The sequence below is a fragment of the Carcharodon carcharias genome, chromosome 15 (assembly GCF_017639515.1).
Source record: "Carcharodon carcharias isolate sCarCar2 chromosome 15, sCarCar2.pri, whole genome shotgun sequence".
NCBI lineage: Eukaryota > Metazoa > Chordata > Chondrichthyes > Lamniformes > Lamnidae > Carcharodon > Carcharodon carcharias.
Window position 1 is genome coordinate 105,163,650 of NC_054481.1, and position 21,108 is coordinate 105,184,757.

At 47.3% G+C, this 21,108-nt stretch overlaps 1 protein-coding gene across 1 annotated transcript in view; it reads right to left on the reverse strand.

Moving 5' to 3' along the window:
• Positions 1–21,108, reverse strand: part of LOC121288438 (rootletin-like) — a 96,682-nt gene that overhangs the window by 64,201 nt on the left and 11,373 nt on the right. Inside the window, exons 4-18 of the mRNA XM_041206969.1 lie at positions 20,553–20,744; positions 19,949–20,032; positions 18,470–18,570; positions 13,823–13,988; positions 12,043–12,149; positions 10,342–10,569; positions 7,102–7,198; positions 6,570–6,674; positions 5,423–5,671; positions 4,428–4,627; positions 4,005–4,187; positions 3,757–3,901; positions 1,977–2,123; positions 831–1,061; positions 474–667 (exon numbers count right to left, since the gene is read on the reverse strand). Coding sequence (XP_041062903.1) covers positions 474–667; positions 831–1,061; positions 1,977–2,123; positions 3,757–3,901; positions 4,005–4,187; positions 4,428–4,627; positions 5,423–5,671; positions 6,570–6,674; positions 7,102–7,198; positions 10,342–10,569; positions 12,043–12,149; positions 13,823–13,988; positions 18,470–18,570; positions 19,949–20,032; positions 20,553–20,744 — 2,429 coding nt within the window. The remainder of the gene's footprint in view (positions 1–473; positions 668–830; positions 1,062–1,976; positions 2,124–3,756; positions 3,902–4,004; positions 4,188–4,427; positions 4,628–5,422; positions 5,672–6,569; positions 6,675–7,101; positions 7,199–10,341; positions 10,570–12,042; positions 12,150–13,822; positions 13,989–18,469; positions 18,571–19,948; positions 20,033–20,552; positions 20,745–21,108) is intronic.

Here is a 21,108-nt window from a genome sequence, read left to right on the forward strand (position 1 = left end):
GAGGGGTGTGAGGTATATGAGAGTGTGTTACATTGAGGGGTATGCAGTATATGAGAGAGTGTTACATTGAGGGGTGTGAGTTATATGAGAGAGTGTTACATTGAGGGCTGTGAGGTACATGAGAGAGTGTTACATTGAGGGGTATGCAGTATATGAGACAGCATTACATTGAGGGGTATGCAGTATATGAGAGAGTGTTACATTGAGGGGTATGCAGTAAATGAGAGAGTGTTACATTGAGGGCTGTGAGGTAAATTAGAGTGTGTTACATTGAGGGGTATGCAGTACATGAGAGAGTGTTACATTGAGGGGTGTGAGGTAAATGAGAGTGTGTTACATTGAGGGGTGTGAGGTAAATGAGAAAGTGTTACATTGAAGCTGCACATATCACAGTTATAACCTATACTTTTTCTTTGGTACTGATCAGTCTGGGGACAGCTTCTCTTTGTCCTCAAACTTGTGCTTGCACCCACCTGAGACCTGCTCCTTCATCTGTCAACACCGTGTTCTCACGCTCGGATGCCGTGAGCTGAACCACAAGGTTCGCCTTCTCTCTGGTCAGTTCTTCCTTTTCTTTGGCTGCACGGAGCAGTGACTCACTGTTGCGCTCGATTTCACAGCGAGCCTCGATCAGCTCCTCGTTCAGACTGTTCTTTTGCCGTGTCACCTGTGCGGAAACAGATGAGAGAACCTCTGAATGCTGTCCCAAAGCCTGCGTGTTGCATAAAAGTTTCTGTTTATTCAGCAGGGGAAAGGGTGACTTGCTGGATAACTGTACGGAGTTGTTGCTTATTCAGCAGGGTTAGGATTTATAACAGCAGTTTCTCTACCTGTCCCAGCTGACCCTGCAGCTCCCCCTTTTCCCGCTGATACGTCATCAGGTCCTGCTCCAGTCTCTCACGGCTCTGCTCCACGATCTGCAGGGAGTGGTCCAGGCCATGGCGCTCAGTGTGCAGGTCCAGCTTCTCTTGTTCCAGTCGGACTAACTCATCACGGATCGAGGCCTTCTCCTGTTCGACTTCTTTCTTCTGACCCAGCAGCGTAGCCTTCTCATCCTCTAGCTACAAGACAGCAGAGAGTGAAAGAGCCTAACCAACGATTGACATATGCTAGCTGACATCTCGGTCTGTGGTCTCATGGGGAGACAGCAGCATTGCGGTAATGTCACCGGACTAGTAATCCAGAGGCCCAGGTTCTGGGAGACCACAGGTTCAAATCTCGCCACAGCAGCTCATGCAATTTAAATTCAATTAATAAATCTGGAATCATAAAGCTAGTCTTGGTCATGGTGACCATGAAACTATCACTGATTGTCTTAAAACCCCATCTGGTTCACTAATGTCCCTTTAGGGAAGGAAATCTGCCATCCCTGCTCTAGTCTGGCCTACATATTTCTCCAAACCCACAACAAAGCAGTTGACTCTTAACCTGCCCTCTGAAATGGCCTGGCAAGCCACTCAATTCAAGGGGCAACTAGGAATGGGTGACAAATGCTGGCCTTGCCAGTGATGCCCACATCCCATGAAATCATAAAGACAGTTACTTTGACAACTTACTGAGAGAGCTCCTCCAGTGGTTCAGTGATTGGCTGCACCGCTCACTGTGGAACAGAAGCACGTGGACCAGAAAAGTCCAAGTTCCACCACAGACTGGGCTGGGTTAGTTGAGCTCAGCAGCAGCAGGAATAGAGACCCTGCAGTTGGTAAGGGAGAGGAAAATAAGCCGGGATTCCTGTGTCTGATTTGATCACTGCCCTGTGACCCTGTTGGAAAGAGGTGAGGGGTTTGTACGGACTGAATGGAGCTGGGCTGTGATGCTGACCACAGTTGAATAACTCACTGTGAAGGCTGGCGCATCAAGAGTGGCCACTTTGATGAGACACTGGGGGGCTGTTGGTTCCTCTGGAAGGGTATTCCACAGGGACTCAGCATCTTGGGAGAGAAGGGGTGGGTGGGCAGAAGGTTCTGTTTCCTTACCTGCAGGATGATTTTGTTCAGCTGCACTTTATCCTGAGCCAGGCCCTCATTGAAGGCGCTCATCTTGGACAGAGAATCCCGGAGGGAAGCTTGCTCCGTCCTCAACTTGTTGAGGATAAGCTCCATCTCAGCATTTGCAGTCTCCACCTTGGGAAGGAACGAGCAGTCCCATCACGGTTCCAACCGGCAAAATCCCGGAAAAAGCCCAAAGTTCCCCGCTTTATACTCGCGTTTACTCACTAAGGAGCAGCAAGCAGAGAAAATTCCAGCTGATCTCTGTTTATCACATGCGCAACTTCAGACAGGTGACTTCCAGTCTCCCGGTGAGAGCTTTTCTTCCTCTCTGTTTCGGGCCATGAGTAGCAGTGGGGTGAGTGGGACCCTGCTAACAGCTGTCTCTTCCTACGGTTCGTGCCTATTGTCACAGCCACCCAGGGAGCGCAACACAGTTACCTAGTTGTTAGAAAACAGATACGAGCAAAGATCTTTTCCTGAATGCGGGTAGGGAACCCAAACGTTGACAAGTCCAGGAATATTCGTGGGGGTCTAGGCAATCACCAAAACAACTTTCCGAAATGTAAGGCAAGCCACCTGTACCATAGTCCCTCCTTCAGCGTGAACATGACCTCGGCAGGTGAGCAAGATTCCTGCTTCTAGTGTTGCGGTCTAACTCCAGTCTATGTGAAGGGTACCCAGCCAGAAAGGCACCATACTTTAGGAAAGATGTGGAGGCATTAGAGAAAGTGCAGAAACGGTTCATGAGAATGGTTCCAGGGATCAGGAACTTCATGTAAATAAATTGGAGAAGTTAGGGCTGTTTTCCTTGGAGTAGAGAAGGCTGACAGGGGGATTGATAGAGGTGTTCGAAATCATGACGGGACTGGACAAAGCAGACAGGGAAAACTGTTCTCACTGGTGGAAGGATTGAGAATGAGGGGGGCGTGGGGGGGTACGGATTTAAGGCAATTGGGAAAAAAAGCAATGGTGACGTGGGGAAAAACTTTATCACACAGCGAGTAGTTAGGATCTGGAAGGTGCTGCCGGAGAGTGTGATGGAGGCAGATTCATTCGAGACATTCAAGATTATTATCTGAAAAGGAAGAACGCACAGCGTTACGGGGAGGGGGTGGGGAAAGTGGCACTAGGTGAATTGCTCATTCAGAGAGCCAGCGCAGACACAATGGGCCGAATGGTCCCCTTCTGCACTGTAATAAGTCTGTGATCCCATGATAAAGTCTAAAGCTCGCCCAGTGCTTTAGTTGGTAAATACAACCCCTTGTTTCTCACTTGGCTCCATACATAACCCAGGCAGAGCCAAGAGTCAATTCCTGGCTTGTGCTGTGGTGCCTGATCTCAGCGTTCTAGAACTGGGGACAGTAGCTCAGGGTTAGAAAAGGAAAAATCAACCAAAGTTCCTGCTCCTATTCGCTGTCAAATCACTCCTTCTACAAGGCCTTGAATGTGGGTATTGGTCGATGACAGGATTGGGCTTCAATTGTGATGCCCCCTCCCCTGCTCCACTGTCCCATCCACCACCTCCTCCCATCATCATCCCTTTCTCCAGTCAAATGTCCGGGCAACACTAACTGTCATAGGTCACACGAGGATTAGCTGTTTGGACAAGTTACCAAAGATACCCAGTGCCAGTGAAACTCTATTGTGACTTGAGTTGGCATCTTTCAGAGAGGCAGATAAAAACTGAAGTAGAGAAAAAAAAACACATTTCCTGCATAATTAGCTGTGTCTAGCTGTGTATTTCCTCCTCATTTTCCAAATTTACCTTGCTTAATGCCTCTTCAATTCCAGCTTTCTCATTCTCCAGCACTTCCTTGTCCAGTGTGGCCTTGCTCAAGGCTTCCTTCACCAATATCAACTCCTTTTTCATACTCGAGTTCTTTACTTCCATCTGTTCGAGCATCTTGTGGCTAATGGGTGGGGGGGAAAGCAAAAGAACATTCAGGAGGGTCAGGCTTCAAAGCGAGCTGCAGGCCTCACTTCAATCCTGAAGCCCTCCCCCGTCTCACTCACCCTCGCTCGATTTCTTTCTGCGCCCTCTCCTTATCCTTCAAGATGTCCTCCTTCTCGTCCTCCAGATTGTCTCGCTGACGCTGGAGTTCACCGTTGGCCAGCTGCAGTCTCTCGTTCTCCTGCTGCGCCATCTCGATCTGCTGTTGGATGGACTGAAGAGACCTCTCCAAGTTTGACTTCTCGCTTTAGGAAAGGAAAAACCAAGAGGTGGGCCAGGCCGATTGGGGAGGGGAGGGGAGGGGGTGTTGGGGCAGGGCTCAAGGTGTAGTGGATCAGTTAATGTATTCAATTAAAGTATTGCTGCATTGCAGGTGCCATTTTTAACATCAAAAAGTGGGAGAAAAAAATTGGGATCCAAAGAAAGCTTGATAGTTCAGAGTTAGTCATCAAAAAAACACTACATGGAAAGAGTAAAACATTCACCTTCCTAGCAGGTCCGCAGAAGAGCGGAATCGATTGGCATCGCGCTTGGCATCATCCTTGGCTCGCACCGAGTCTTCGGTCTCCTCCTTGAGTTTGAGGATCTGCTGCTCTAGTGCCCGACGATCGTTCTCACTGTCGCTCAACTGCTTCTTCAGGCTGGCCAGCAAATCCTGGTTTGCCTCGTACTTTGCACGGAGATCCTATTGTGGGGGTTGGGGGGTGGGGGGAAATAAAACACAAAATGTTTTAGGAGTTACCTAGGATTGACCAAGAACATGCTGTTAATAGGCAGAGGTCAGAGGGCGTAACCCCAGGGTTACTACCTTTTCCTGGGCGACTAGAATAGTACGTCCTGGTACCAACTGAACCGATCCCAGCCCTAGTCTGTGCTGAAATGGCTAATCTCAGCCAGGGTGGCACGTACAAATGGCCTTTGTGTTCTGGAGTCACACAGAGGGGGAAATGAAGCAATGTTCCTACTCCTGAACCCTGCTGGAAAGTGTACGCTAGGATGGCAGGCAAGACATGAGGAGGCGTACCCACAATGCTTTCCACAGTTGAACAGTCATTGTACAGGCTCAAATGGATATATGGGTGAAATGTGGGTAAAAAGTGACTGTGGATCTGGTGCAGTGGTAACGTCCCTACCTCTAATCCAGAAGTTCCAGGTTCAAGTCCCACTCCAGGAGTTGATGGCCAAGGAAGGTGTGTTCATAATGTAGCCAAACAGGTTGATTATTGGTAATCCTTCCAATACGCCTGATGGCGGGTGGTAAGGGTGGGAGAGTTTCCTGGTCAGCCATATTGCAGAAGGCAACAGCAAATCACTGCAGTACTTTGTATAACCATGGACCAATCCAATGGAAGTCCATGGTCACAACACCCTCTTAGGGCATGGGATCTGAGGAGGCGGTGGCTGTTACTAAAACAGGGTTTCATTCTGACCTGGACTCGTCCCAGGATCATGGACCTCATGGTTTGCACTGTCTCTCTACCTGAATCAGGAGTTGCTTCTTCTGCACGGCAACTTGAACAGCCGAGTACATGGAGTCAGTGAAGGCTGGCGAGAGGGTGTGTCGTGGCGAATGGCTGCGGCGTGGGGAGGTCCATCGGCGTGGAGATGGCGTGCGCAGGCTAGGCGGTATCCCCAAGGGACTAAACAGAGAGGAATCCGTTTCTGTGACATCGCCAGCCCGTTCAGTCGATGTGAACTGTGCTCCACTATCAACATCAGAAATAACAACCTGCAAGCACAGATTTCAACAGAGCTTGTTACCATGGTTACTAACACCCAAGACAATCTGTTGCCAATTCAGATTCTGCAAGTCAAACACCCACTCTACAGTTTAACAGCTTTAATGGGCCATATTAAAGCACCCACCATAGAGTAACCAGGTTAGAGAGGTCTCCCCCATGGAGTACATACAATGGGAAGGTTTTTCTTTTATTTATTCTCTCATGGGATGTGGGTGTTGCTGGCAAGACCAGCATTTGTTGCCCATCCCTAACTGCCTTATGTAGCTAGGCCATTGCAGAGGGCAGCTAAGAATCTGTAGATATACAGATATTATTGTAGATCTGGAGTCACATGGAGGCCAGACCAGGTAAGGACGGCAGATTTCATTCTTTCTTCGTTAACCAGATGGGTTTTTACGACAATCAATGATAGTTTCACCGTCATCATTACTGAGACTGGCTTTCAATTCCAGATTTTATTAATTGAATTTAAATTCCACCAGCTGCCATGGTGAGATTTGAACCCATGTCCCCAAAGCATTAGCCTGGGCCTCTGGATTACTCATCCAGCCGCATTACTATGCCAGCGTCACTCTTGTTGCAATTAACGTGGAGAGAAGCAAGCAGCCAAACCCGCTAACAAATAACTTTCTTTTTCTCCTGTAGGCACTGATCAGTGTTGATGCTTTCTGATTTCTAACTGAGGAGATGCCAAGCCTAATTGTAGCCATTCTTTTAATGTCCTGGCTAAGACAGGGGAATTCGGCCCAGTTTGACTCAATTCATGGTACAGTTATCGATGGAGGCACTGAGGGAACTATGATGTCCTTAAGGCACCACACAATGACCAGCCTAGCCAGAGCAAACTACACAACCCGTACCTGTGAGCTGCTCCAGCGCCCTCACCTGTGTGATGTCTCTCAGTATTTGATGCAATGACTCCACCTCTGCTTTCACAGACTCGATCTCAGCTCCATCCTGAACATCCTGCGCCTCAGCGCGGCTCGACTCCTGCAACAACAAAGGCCCCCATCATCCAGCGCCAGGTATGCGACAAGGCACCCGTCCAAGGTGCCTGGATCCCAGGACTTGGTATGGTACCTACTCCGAATCGGAGTCTGAGAAACTCTTGCTTCGGGCCAACCGAACAAATCAAGTGGTGGCCTAGGATCAAGGGGCTGAATGGCCCACTGCTGCTCCTGTGGACCAGGGTGCCACCTACCTGGACTTAGAGTGGGGCATCTAGGCACTGATGAGGAACAGGCACCAAAGATCTGTCTAGTAACACAAAAATATATTTTTTTCCCTTTTGCTAAAGTGCTGCAATGACATGGAACTGTTATTAAGGCTTTTGGTACATTTTTATCAGCAACGTTGGGGCTTGAACACCACCCCCCATCACCCCCATCGCCGTACCCACTTCCCACAGCTCACCCACCAGGTTCTCCACTGTCTGGCTCAGGCCGCTGATGGTCTTCTCTTTCTCATTGTTCTGGGCCGTCAGGCGTTCAACAGTCACCATCAGCTCCGTGATCCTGGAAGAAACACTTACATTTATATATTTGCAAAAGAAGCAAACGTGATGCGAGAAAAATACTTTTTCCACACAAAGTGGTTCAGGTCTGGAATGCACTGCCTGGGACTGTGGTGGAGGCAGGTTCAATCGAGGCAGTCAGGAGGACAATAGATGATTATTTGAATAGAAACAATGTGCAAGGGTACGGGGAAAAGGCAGGGCAATGAGGTGGCATAGTGGTAGGTGATGGCCAGGGGAGGTGTTGGCGTAGTGGTAGGTGATGGCCAGGGGAGGTGTTGGCGTAGTGGTAGGTGATGGCCAGGGGAGGTGATGGCCAGGGGAGGTGTTGGCCAGGGGAGGTGTTGGCCAGGGGAGGTGTTGGCGTAGTAGTATTGTCACTGGACAGGTTCGAATCTCGCCACCCAGGTTCCAATGAAGATCTGGAATTTTTTTAAAAGTCTAACGATGACCATGGAACCATTGCCAATTGTCACAAAAACCCATCAGGTTCACAAATGTCCTTTAGGGAAGGAAATCTGCCATCCTCACCTGGTCTGGCCTACATGTGATTCCAGACCCACAGCAATGTGGTTGACTCTTAAAAATCCCCTCTGAATAAGGGAAATTTGGGATGGGCATTAAATGCTGGCCTAGCCAGCGACACTCACATCCCATGAACGAATATTAAAAAAATGACACTAGGTCATAATGCTCATTTGGAGAGCTGGTGCAGACACAATGGGCCAAATGGCCTTCTTCTGTGCAGTTAAAATTCTGTGATTCTGTTTGACCATCATTGCCAATAAGGCCTCAAGGTGTTTCTCACACCGAAGTACATCTCTGGTGACATACTTGGAATTATATATGACTGTTTCTTCACTGTCGCTGGGTCAAAAACCTGGAACTCCCTTCCTAATAGCATTGTGGGTGTAGGGTGTACCTACACCAGATGGACTGTAGCAGTTCAAAAAGATGGCTTACCACCACCTTCTTAAAGGGCAATTAGGGATGGGCAGCAAATGCTGGCCCAGCCAGTGATGCCCACATCCTGCAATAGAATAAAAAAAGAGCAGCCCCAAAGCTGGAGTTGGTGGGATACCTGGTGCCACTTGACGAGCAGGAGCTAAAGGAGCATTGGATTTGAACATCCCAGGGCATTCTGCTGGAAAACCTGGGGAGGTGGAGAGGGGGATTGCTGAGGGAGTGAATTCCTCTGTGCTTTTGTGTTAGAAACTCAACAATCTAGACCAGCATTAAAAACCACAGGCAGACAGGGTGTAGGGGATGGGCTGTCAGATATATCAGTGATAAAAAGATTTTTAAAAAAGGTTTGTCTTTTTAATAGTTTTTAATTCACCTTTTTTAAAAAAAATCTTTTAAACTTGAGTCACTGTGATTGGAGGCAAAACAGAACTGGAGGAGTCCAAGGGAGCCCAGGGCAAGTTAACAGGATTGGAGGAATAGTGGATAGAAAGGATGCTGCACATGTTTCGGTGCATTCTGACAGGGAAGACAGTGCCTGCGTTTAATGTTTCATTTGATTGAAAGACAGCATAGCACTCCCTCAGTTTTGTACTGAAGATTTAAATTTTACAGTGAGAGAAATTAGTATATTAGAAAAGTGCTACTGTTAGGGGTACAGGGTATATTAGTGTAATATTGGATGAAGATATATCAGAGAGAGTCGGTGGTATAAGCAATATGAGAGTGAATGGTGCAGGCTATATGAGGGTGTTATAATGCAGCCGTGTGATATATGAGAGTTACAGAGGACTGTATAAGACAGTGTTACACCAAGGATTTTATTATCAGAGAATGTTACACAGAGGGCTGTATCAGAGAGTGTTACAATGGGGGCCACATCAGAGAGTGTTACACTGGGGCTCATATCAGACAGTGTTATACTGGGGTCATATCAGAGAATGTGACACTGAGGGTTCTATCAGAGAATGTTACACAGAAGGCTGTATCAGAGAGAATGTTACATTGGGGGTCGTATCAGGGAGTGTTACACTGGGGGTTATATCAGAGTGATACACTGAGTATTGTATCAGAGATTGTTACACTGGGGGTCATATCAGAGAGTGTTACACTGAGGGTCGTATCAGAGAGTGTTACACTGAGGGTTATAACAGAGAGTGTTACACTGAGGGTCGTATCAGAGAGTGTTACACTGAGGGTCATATCAGAGGGTGTTTCACTGAGGGTCATATCAGAGGGTGTTACACTGGGAGTCGTATCAGAGAGTGTTACGCTGTGGGCTACAGTAGCCACCAAGAGCAAGTTTCCATATCTCAGCAGTTCAGCTAAAGCCAGTCTTTGGGCACCATCTGCTGCCATGTCTGGTAACTGCAGCATTAAGTGCATGGATCAAAATCTTTTTAAGGTTGCATTTGCAGAACAAACTGTAGCATCAGCATGAACTAACTTTGCTTCACATTGCCTCGAGCTAGTGTAAATGGAGCCTGAATAGAGTCAGGATCTATACTAACGGGGACAGCTTCACTCTATTTAGTTCCAGAGTCAAGTTAGACCCTTATCCCAGATGTACACCCACACAGGTTTACTGTTGGTCTCACACTCAATGAGTTGTGTAAATGGACCTGGAAAATGAAGGTGAAAGAAGATTTAAAAAATCTCTGAATCTGTACTTGCGTAGTGCAGCACGCTCATTGGATGAAATTTAAAATGTTAACTCCCCATCCCAAACCATACCTCATATCTCTATAACACCAACTCTCCCAGGTGATGTCCATGTGACCACCTGTTTGGGAACTCTTGTCCTTTTAATTATCTTTCCCTCTCCTCTCATGAAGATACTGAATCTTTACTGGGCTGCAGCATGTGCCTCCAGTAGCTCCATCAATCGGGCCATTTATCCTGTGTGAGGTCCGACACTGAGCATCAACAAGTTATTCAACCATGGAAGGAGTCATGATTATATCCTCAGTTGACATCCACATCCATGCACTTGCCAGCAGGGGTCACTGGATAGTCCCCAAACAGCAAGCAGGGACACTGAATGGCTCCGAGCCACACTGTATGGTAACATTATCCATTGAGAAATCGGGGGAGCATCAACCTGACTTGGCATTTAAGTTTCACATGTTTTTTTCCATATATTGTGAGGCAGAGTGACTAACCGACTCTTGGGACACACACCTGGCATTCTGTTCGGCTTTTTCCCGATCATACTTGGTTTGCAGCTGGATCATCTCCCGCACCTTGTCCCGGAGCTGCTCCTCCAGCTGTGCGAGCTGGCTCGACTGTTTCTCCAGCACCACAGTCGAGCTGGTCTCCGACAGGCACAGGTGGCCACTCAGGTTCAGGCACGACGCGTGAATCGTGCGCGAGGATTTCGCCAGATCATTCCGCAGCTCGGAGAGGTCCCTGGGGAAATTACGGATCGTTTCACCTCAGATGAAAGAGCCCTCCCAGCTGCCACTCTCCCGACCCCATCGGTCAGACACCGGAATATGTTTATTACCTGCAGAAACAAAGCCAACCTGCCTCCCATGTACTTCTGAAGCAAAGACTTAATCTCACACATTTGAATTGCGCCGAGTTATTTAGCCCAGGATCAGATGCTCAGTTGAGCTTAAACAAGGTTGGAAGGGTGAATTCATTCTGGGAGTGATGCCCACCATTTGATCCCCTCTTGGTAACTCTCCTTCCCCCTGAATGTGCTGATTCTCATTGGGTTATGTGGTCTACAGGGAATAGTCACTAATTGGTGTGTCACACAAATGACCGTTCTTCAGCTGTTAACCTGAGCTGGGAGGTGGTGGCATAGTGGTATTGTCACTGGACGAGTATTCCAGAGAGCCAGGGTAATGCTGTGTGAACCCGGGTTTGAATCCCACCATGGCAAATGGTGAAATTTGAATTAAAAATAGACTGGAATTAAAAGTCTAAGGATGACCATGGAACCATTGCCGATTGTCGTAAAAACCCATCAGGTTCATTAATGTCCTTTAGGGAAGGAAATCTGCCATCCTTACCTGGTCTGGCCTACATGTGACTCCAGACCCACAGCAATGCGGTTGACTCTTAAATACCCTCTGAACAAAGGCAATTAGGGATGGGCAATAAACGCTGACCTAGCCAGCAACACCCACATCCCATGAACAAATAAAAGAAAATCCTTGACAGGATCATAATATGATACAGTACAGGAGGAGGCCATTGGATCCATTGTGCCTGTGTTGGCTTTGATAGCAGACCTAACCCTAATTCTATTCTTCATCCCCATTTCCTTCAAGCACCTATCTAATAAGATCTCTGCTTCAACAACCAACGTTAATCAATGAGCTCATGGAGCTTGCCAACAGATTCTGACGGCTGAATTTTGGAATTGATCTTGGGCTCCATTAACCTGAAACACACTGCTAACTGTTCCGACTGGATCTAGTCTTCTGCAGCATCTTAACTCCATTTACCCACCATGGCTTTGCAACACCCCATACCATTGCCCAATGAAAATCTATCAAATTCAATGTTAAATAGACACCTCATTTAGATCACCGCTTAATCACCTATACTGTAGGTTCGGTATTCAACCAAGGGGGCATCATGTTAAAGCTGTCCTTCTTTGACGTCACACCATACAGGCTACTGAAAGAGTTGGAGGATGGTGATCAGGAGTGGGAACTCGAGCTGATCTTCCCCTGCTTAGATCAGCCAATTGCAGCCTCTTGCACCATAGGTCGGACTGGGATGATATCCAGGACTTTGTAAATAGTATAATATGCTGATCTCAGCAAGGCAAGAGCCAAACATCAGCAAACCTATACACAGAGCATCCACTGGCACCTCCCCCACACCCCTCCCCCCCAAACCCCAATGCCAATCCTTGTGTCTCACCGTTCACTGGCTGATTTTATCTCACAGAAGTGACGCCTGAAGCCCACAACCTGTCTCCAGAGCGTCAGCAGACGGTTGTGCTCGTTGCTGAAGTATGTGTTAAAGGACTGTAAACAATCAAAGATACAGTAAGATTAAAACACTCACTCACTGACTCAACATTCCAGACTGGCATCAAAAAACACAAGGAATACAGGCTGAGAGGGGCAGGTATACCAGAGGGTGACACAGTGAGAGGACTCGGGGGGCATATTAAAGGGTAACACAATGATGGGAATGGGGTATATCAGGGCCTGATACAGTGTGGGGTGTGAGGTACATTTAAGAATGTTAGAATAAGGGCTATGGGGTGTAACAGAGTATTTAAAAAAAGAATGACATATCTATATAGCAATTTCCGTCATTTCAGGGCATCCCAAAAAGCTTTACTACCAATGAAGTACTTTTTGAACTGTAATCATTGTTGTAACACAGGAAATGTGGCAGCCATTTTGAGCACAGCAAGCTCCCATGAACAGAAATACTGATAATGACCAAATCATGATTTTATGATGTTGATTGAGGGATCAATATTGGCCACCAGGGCGGACTATTCTTCCAAATAGTGGCATGAGATCTTACAGTCCACCCAAGAGGGCAGGCCAGGGCTTGGTTCAAGGTCTTAGCTGAAAGACAGCATCCTTGGCTGCCGGAGTTGCACTGAAATATCAGTTTAAATTTCGTAGTGAGAAAAATTAGCATATTGGAGAGTACTGCAGTTAGGGATATGGTGTATTTTACTATTCCAGTGAGGACTGTAGGGTATATCAGAGAGTGAGTGCTAACAGGTTACATGAGAGTGTCATGAGAGTGACGGCTGTACTGGAGAATGTCACACTGAGGCCGTGGGACACATCAGACAGCGTCACACCAAGGGCTGTACCGGAGAGTGTCGCACCGAGGGCTGTACCGGAGAGTGTCGCACCGAGGGCTGTACTGGAGAGTGTCGCACCAAGGGCTGTACTGGAGAGTGTCGCACCGAGGGCTGTACCGGAGAGTGTCGCACCGAGGGCTGTACCGGAGAGTGTCGCACCGAGGGCTGTACCGGAGAGTGTCGCACCGAGGGCTGTACCGGAGAGTGTCGCACCGAGGGCTGTACCGGAGAGTGTCACACCGAGGGCTGTAGTGGACAGTGTTACGCTGAGGGCTGGATCAGAGAATGTTACATTGAAGGGTATAGCAGAATGCATTTCCTTGCCCATTTGCTCTTTCTTCCAATATTCCCTAGCCGTTTAAAATTTAAGATGGAAATGAGGAGAAACATTTTCTTTCAAGAGGATCATCAGTCTGTGGAATTAGCTCCCTCAGAAAGCAATGGAGGCTGGTCATTGAATATATTCAAGGCTGTGTTAGATAGGATCTCAATAGACATGGGGGTCAAGTGTTATGTGTGACAGTCAGGAAAATGGAGTTGAGGAATGGCCTACTCCTGCTTTTAATTTATACATTTGTAGGTATGTTCGTATGTGTCTACTTGATGTCCCTTTATTCGCCATTGTGTCACCATTGTTCAACATTAGGTCTGCCTCATATATGCGCCGAATGGTCTCCTCTATATCTCAATTTCCCATGTCTCTTCTGTAACCCACTGTTCCCTTATAATACTCATTACCTTTATGATATTTTTAAGGCCTTGCAGTGCCTGGACTATTATCAGCAGCATCTGAGTCTGACTGATTATACACAAATATAATAAATGCTCGCATGAGCTTGTGTGTCATTGCAATGGGACGCATTGTACCTCCTCTTCCTGCCTCCACTCCAGTTCCTTCTGCTCGAGTTCCTCCCGTGCCTTAGTCCAATCGGCAGTCAATTTGCGAATGTCCTCACTCAGGGCAAGGTTGGCAGAGTTTGCCTGGTCCAGTTGTTCCCGGAGCATAGAGTTCACCTGGGTCAGGCTAGCACTTCTAAAACCAGAGGACAGATACGTCAAACTAGACCTGCCTACTCAGTATGAACAAACTAATAGATCAAGGCAAGCAACTTCTGGTCTGACCAGAGTGCAGTAAAGATTGTCAGAGCCCAGGAAAGGAACCTGGGATGGGTGGGTAGGCCAGGAAAAGCCAACGATAAGATGTGCTTAGGCAGTCTCTGGGCATTTTCCCAGTGGCCACTTAAAGGGTGCTAATCAGGGTGCCAATGGCTGTGTTCCAACAGTGGGTAACATACTCAAAAATGTCAGGGTGGGTGAACGTTTACAGAAGGCTTGTTCAACCAGCAGCCCATGGGCCATATTGTGGCCAGGAATCCCCTTTATGTCCCTCCCAGAGCCACTGTTCAAAATGCTGGTAAGAGACGTAAGTGAAATTCAAGATTTTGCAAGTTGGCTGCTCCTCCAATCACAGGTTGTTCCTTAACCAAGGTTAATCTTCCTTATCTATGGTTGACAGGGCCCTCAACCGTGTCTGACCCATCTCCTGTGCCTCTGCTCTCACACAGTCCTCTCCCTCCCAGAACCATGATAGGGTCCCCCTTGTCCTCATTTTTCACCCCACCAGCCTTCACATTCAAAGGATTATCCTCCACCATTTCCACCAACTCCAGCATGATGCCACCACCAAACACATCTTCCCTTCACCCCCACCCTGTCAGCATTCCATAGGGACCGTTCCTTCCGGGACACCCTGGTCCACTCCTCCATCACCCCCAACACCTCAACCCCCTCCCACTGCACCTTCCCATGCAAACGCAGAAGGTGCAACACCTGCCTCTTTACTTCCCCCTTCCTCACTGTCCAAGGGCCCAAACACTCCTCACAAGTGAAGCAGCATTTCACTTGCACTTCCCTCAATTTAGTCTACTGCATTCGCTGCTCCCAATGCAGTTTCCTCTACATTGGAGAGACCAAACGCAGACTGGGTGACCGCTTTGCAGAACATCTTCGGTCTGTTTTCAAGTATGACCCAGACTTGCTGCCGTTTGCCATTTCAACACACCACCCTGCTCTCACGCCCACATGTCCATCCTTGGCCTGCTGCAATGTGAAGCTCAATGCAAACTGGAGGAACAACACCTCATCTTCCAACTAGGCACTTTACAGCCTTCTGGACTGAATATTGAGTTCAACAACTACAGATCATGAACTCTCTCCTCCATCCCCGCCCCCTTTTTGATCCCCTTTTTCAAATATGTATCTTTTAATTTGTTTTATATATATTTTTCCCACCTATTTCTATTATCATTTTTAAAATTTATTTCTATTTATCATTTTATCCCCACCTTTTAGCCTATTTCGATCTTTTCTCCCACACCATCACCTCCCCCCACCCCACCCCCACTAGGGCCATCTGTCACTGGCTCATCCTACTTTCTATTCTTAATGTCATCATTAACACCTCCTTGAGTCAGTATCACCACCATCAACACCCCTTCGACCTTTTGTTTATGACATCTTTTACAATCTCTCCTTTGCCTCCACCTATCACTGACCTTCTATCCAGCTTCACCTGTCCCACCCCGCCCCCATAAACAGAATATATTTCACCACATTTGTACTTCTCTTTAGCTCTGAAGAAGAGTCATCTGGACTCGAAACGTTAACTCTGTCTTTCTCTCCACAGATGCTGTCAGATTAGCTGAGTTTTTCCAGCAATTTTTGTTTTTGTTACAGGTTGTTCCTTTCCAGCCTTTGCTGCTGATAGGCTCACTAGTGAGTGTATCAGCAGCAAACGAGGGAGAGAAACAGTCGCTGATTGGAGGAGCAGCGAACACCAGCGGTGGTGAGTCTGCCTGGGCCCAAGCAGCAAAGGTGTGACAGTGGGGCAGAGTGAGGGCGGGGCAGAGCAAGCAAGTGAGCCAGTGCGGGAAAGAGGGAGCAAGGGAGGGGAAGAGTGAATGAGTGAGTGGGTGTGTGTTTGTGTGTGTGTGTTTGTGAGACAGAGTGTGTGCATTTGTGAGAGAGAATGAGTGTGTGTGAGTTTGTGAGAGGGAGTGAGTGTGTGTGAGTTTGTGAAAGGGAGTGAGTGTGTGCGCGTTTGTGAGAGTGAGTGTGTGCGCGTTTGTGAGAGAGTGAGTGTGTGCATGTTTGTGTGAGAGTGAGTGTGAGCGTGTTTGTGTGAGTGTGAGTGTGTGCGTGTTTGTTTGAGAGTGAGTGTGTGCGCGTTTTGTGAGAGAGTGAGTGTGTGCACGTGTGTGAGTGAGTGTGTGCGCATTTGTGAGAGAGTGTGTGTGCATGTTTGTGAGAGAGTGTGTGTGCTTGTTTGTGAGACAGCGAGTGTGTGCGTGTTTAAGAGAGAGTGAGTGTGTGCGTGTTTAAGAGTGAGTGTGTGCGTGTTTAAGAGAGAGTGAGTGTGTGCGTGTTTGTGAGAGTGAGTGTGTGCGCGTTTGTGAGAGGGAGTGAGTGTGTGTGCGTTTGTGAGAGGGAGTGAGTGTGTGCGTGTTTGTGAGAGTGAGTGTGTGCGCGTTTGTGAGAGGGAGTGAATGTGTGTGCGTTTGTGAGAGAGGGTGAGTGTGTGCATTTCTGAGAGAGAGAGAGAGAGAGTGTGCGCATTTGTGAGAGAGTGTGTGTATGTTTGTAAGAGAGTGTGAATGTGTGTATGTTTGTGAGAGTGAGTGTGTGCGCATTTGTGAGAGGGAGTGAATGTGTGTGCGTTTGTGAGAGAGGGTGAGTGTGTGCATTTCTGAGAGAGAGAGAGTGTGCGCGTTTGTGAGAGAGTGTGTGTATGTTTGTGAGAGAGAGTGAGTTGTGTATGTTTGTGAGAGAGAGTGTGTGTATGTTTGTGAGAGTGAGTGTGTGCGCGTTTGTGAGAGATTGAGTGAGTGTGTGTGCGTTTGTGAGAGAGAGTGAGTGTGTGTGTTTGTGAGAGATTGAGTGAGTGCGTGTGTTTGTGAGAGAGAGTGAGTGTGTGTGTTTGTGAGAGATTGAGTGAGTGTGTGTGTTTGTGAGAGATTGAGTGAGTGTGTGTGTGTTTGTGAGAGATTGAGTGAGTGAGTGTTTGTGAGAAAGTGAGTGAGTGTGTGTGTGTGTGTGTGTGTGTGTGTGTGTGTGTGTAGGCGTGCCTGGCTCAACCCCAGTCTCAGGATTCAGTTACCTTCACCCCCCACACACAAACGCATACTCTCAACCACCCTCACAGTGGGTGAGAGTGAGTGAGTAAACACCCTGAGACTACGAATGAGCCGAACACACGCACTCTCACCCTCTTATAGTCTAATGGTCATTTTTATTAATTACTCTGAAAAAACCCCTATTTATTGATTTGACATTGCTTTGCTTTTGCTCAGCAAGTTGTTTCTTTCCATCATAGCCAACTTTTTTTTTGAAATTCATGTATCTTTCCAAAATCTGCTCATCAGCTGTTGAATGAGCAAAAAAATGGAAATGTGCCCCCCACCCCCCCCACCAACATAAAAAGGTTGGACAAACCTGGTTTACAGGAACTAAAGAAGGAAACTTACTGGAAGAACACCCATTAAAAATATCGATCGCAGGAGAGAGAGCAAATAGCTGGGTCTTTACTAAACATACTTTTAACAACAGTCTAGAGAAATTTGATGAAAGGTCATCGACCTGAAAGGTTAACTCTGTTTCTCTCTCCACCGATGCTGTCAGACCTGCTGAATATTTCCAGCATTTTCTGTTTCTATATCAAGAGAACTGTTGTTGCTGCAGGTATTATGAAGGCCCCTGGGATTGTGAGAATACTTACAGAGCTTCCCTGGGATTGTGGGAATATTTACAGAGGGTTCCTGGGATTGTGGGAATGTTTACATGGGTCCGTTGGGATTATGGGAATATTACAGATCATTCCTGGGATTGTGGGAACATTTCCAAAAGTCCTGAGATTGGGATAATTAAAAGGACCCTGGTATGGTTCAATGTTTGCATGGACATACACACACACACACACACACCATGCACAAGGTTGGAGACTCTTGGTTTATGGCAGAACATGGGGTCAGTTCTGGGAAGGGGTGATGGTTTAGCATGTGGTTAAAATCTTATGCTTATTACAGGGGGATTTATCATCCTCCCAGATAATAAAGCAGCCTGCTTGATTGGCACCCCATCCACAAACATTCACTCCCTCCACCACCAAAGCACAGTGGCAGCAGTGTTGTACCCATCTACAAGATGCACTGCAGGATTTCACTCCTTAGACAGCACCTTCCAAACCCACAGCCACTACCATCCAGAAGGGCAAGGGCAGCAGGCACATGGGAACAGCTTCACAAGGGCAATTAGGGATGGGCAATAAATGTTGGCCTGGCCAGCAACGCCCACATCCCAAAAATTGAATAAGAAAAGCATTAGGTCGGGGGTTAGGCAGAGTTTCTTCTGACAGTCCCTGTGAAGCAAAATCCTAAATAGGTTTCCGGGTAACGGGTTTGGGACTTCACAGCACATGGGAAATCCCCCGGGTCAGATTCATGTCATACGCCCACTTGCCTCTGCTGTTCTTCCTCCAGGCGGATTAGGGTGTTTTCTAGGTCATTGCTCTGTTCCTCTTCAGACTGCCGCAGTCGTGACTCTGTGAGGTCCAACTGGCTCTGTGAAGAGAGCATCGCAGACTTTAATTAAAACAAATCTGCAGAAAACGTGGGGAACGGGCTGCACTTTGTGTCATCGTGCAGTGAATGCGCTCAGGGAGATTTCTTCTGTATTTCTGTGCTTTGAATTTCAGTAGAAACCACCCACCAGAGAAAAACTTTATGAATACACCTGCAACTTTACAACCGCGGCAGTTCAGCTCCTCCCAGCCTTAACGAGACCCTGGTGGGGATCAGAGTCGGATGCGAGGTATCTGGGGGCATGATGGAAGGAAGTGCTGAATCCATCAGTAATCTTCTCATTCCTTTGGCTATCTGTGATGGAGCAGGATCCTGGAATCTAATCCCATTAAAAAGACCAACATTTTAACTTTCACTGCAAGGAGATTATTGCATCCTTGGGGTGCCCGGCTGGTTTTTGTGTTCTAAAGGTGAAAAAAAGACACTGGGATGCCCATTTCTGTTTTAACAATAAAAAGATTTTCTTGACAATTTAACATCAATGCCATCGCATGCTGTCTTCAAGGCAGTTAGGGAGGAAACCATCACCTCTCTCCTTCTGGAATGGGCGTTTGCAAAGAGCGTCTGGAAAGAGATGAAGTGGTTTCTTGTCGAGGTTCATCACGAGCAACTCTGCAATCCAACACCCTGTGCTTTATGGACTGTTCCCAAGGGTGCACACCGCAATAAACATCAACTCCTGCTGGAAAAACTGTCAACTCAGTGAAAGATGCCCGAAACCTGTTGGCCTTCAGCTGCGAGGACCAAGTGTTGTGGACTGGCACAATTCAAGGTCCAGGGCCACGTGCTGAACGATGCACAGAAACTTGGGGCGGCAATGGGAAAGGACACAGTTTAGGGCCCTCCCCCCAGAGGGACTGGAACCAGTGTGAAACTCCTTGAGCTATATGTATCAGAAAATGTTTAATGTAAGATAATGCATTGTAATCCGAGAGTGCCACATAGTGTATTTACCCAAATTGATCGCTATCATACTATGTCTGCTTCCCATTCTTGAAAAGCACTTTTACAAATCTTACATATATGTTTTTGGAAAAAAAAATGTTGATCTACATATAAAAAGCTTTCATGTCAAATGAGAAACAATGAAAAGTGGATTGAAAACAATGAAAATTTGCTCCTTTGTTGAATTATGGCAGATAGCATTCAGGAAACAACTTCCATTCAGTGGATTAACTCAGATAGGCCCCATCACCGAGGTAACCAACTTACTTTAAATAGGCCCATTCGATGGTAAGACAGCTGCATTGCAAATAACATACATTCTCTGGGTACCTTGATTGTTATTTGTGGAGGTTGGGAGGTGAGATTTAAAGGGCATAATTAGTTGGAGCACCCTTTCTCCCATTGCACTTACAGAGAGTCGGTGCTGTTCCAACTCTGTGGCTTTCTCAATCAGTTGCTGCTCCGCCTCACCACATTTCTTCTTGTACTGAAGGACCTGTCATTTGAAGCAACACTGTCAGTCCCACAATGCACAGGCACCACCCCATAATGCACAAAATCAATCCAACAAAGCACAGCAGCACCGCCACCCTACTCCTCTCATGAACAGAACCTCACGAGGACAAGATAGACATGGTCGAAGAAGGTCATTTGGCAAATCTACACTCACCTATCTCAAAAGGCTGTACAGTCACTCCCAATATACCATACAACAGTTTCTCAACCATTATTTGTGTGAGACCGGGGTGGGGGGGGGGGGGGGGGTCGCTGACTAAGAGAAGTGTTCAAATGCCTGTCTTTATAAATTTCAGTAAAAATTACTCCCCTTTCGTCCACGCCCTGTAAATGATCCCTGATTACTATGTGATCACATGGTTAGCACCAAGTGGAAAACACACAAAACTCTACTATCCTACATGTTTGAAAGGAGGAAGGAAGTCTGGTTGAGACAGACAGACAGACAAGCTTATGGACACACAGATTCAAAACACCCCAAGGACTATATATCTCATTACCTTAGACTGAAGCTTCTGAACCAATTGGGCCTGTCGTTGCTGACCCTCCTGGTAGGCCTGAAGCTTGCGTTTATATGAAGCCTGTTCCTCCTCCAGTCGTCGGCGTAGCTCAATGTTCTGCTGTGCCAGGCTCTTGTTTTCTAGACTTTCGCGCTCTCTCTCCCCTGTCTCCAGCTTCAGGGCCTGCTCCAGCTGCGGGGAGAAAGAGAGAGAGAGAGAGAGAGTGTGTGAATGTGAGTGTGAGAGTGAGAGTGACAGCTAGAGCCATTAGTGAAGACTGGAACAAGTACACCTTGGACAGTTCCATTTTCTACTTACAGACAGATCTGGTTAACAAGATTGTTTACTGGTCTGTTTTGTCCTGTGGATGAGATTTACAACATCCTCCACAAGGTGATGACTCTGGACGAGATATGGTTCCACAGGTCCCACCTGCCCTCTGATGTCTTGCCCAAGTCACCGGGTCTTCCTGTATGGACCAGGACAGTAAATGCTGTTTGTATGAGGGGCAATGCAGGGAAGCCCAATCCTGAGCCTCACCTAATGCCCACTTTTC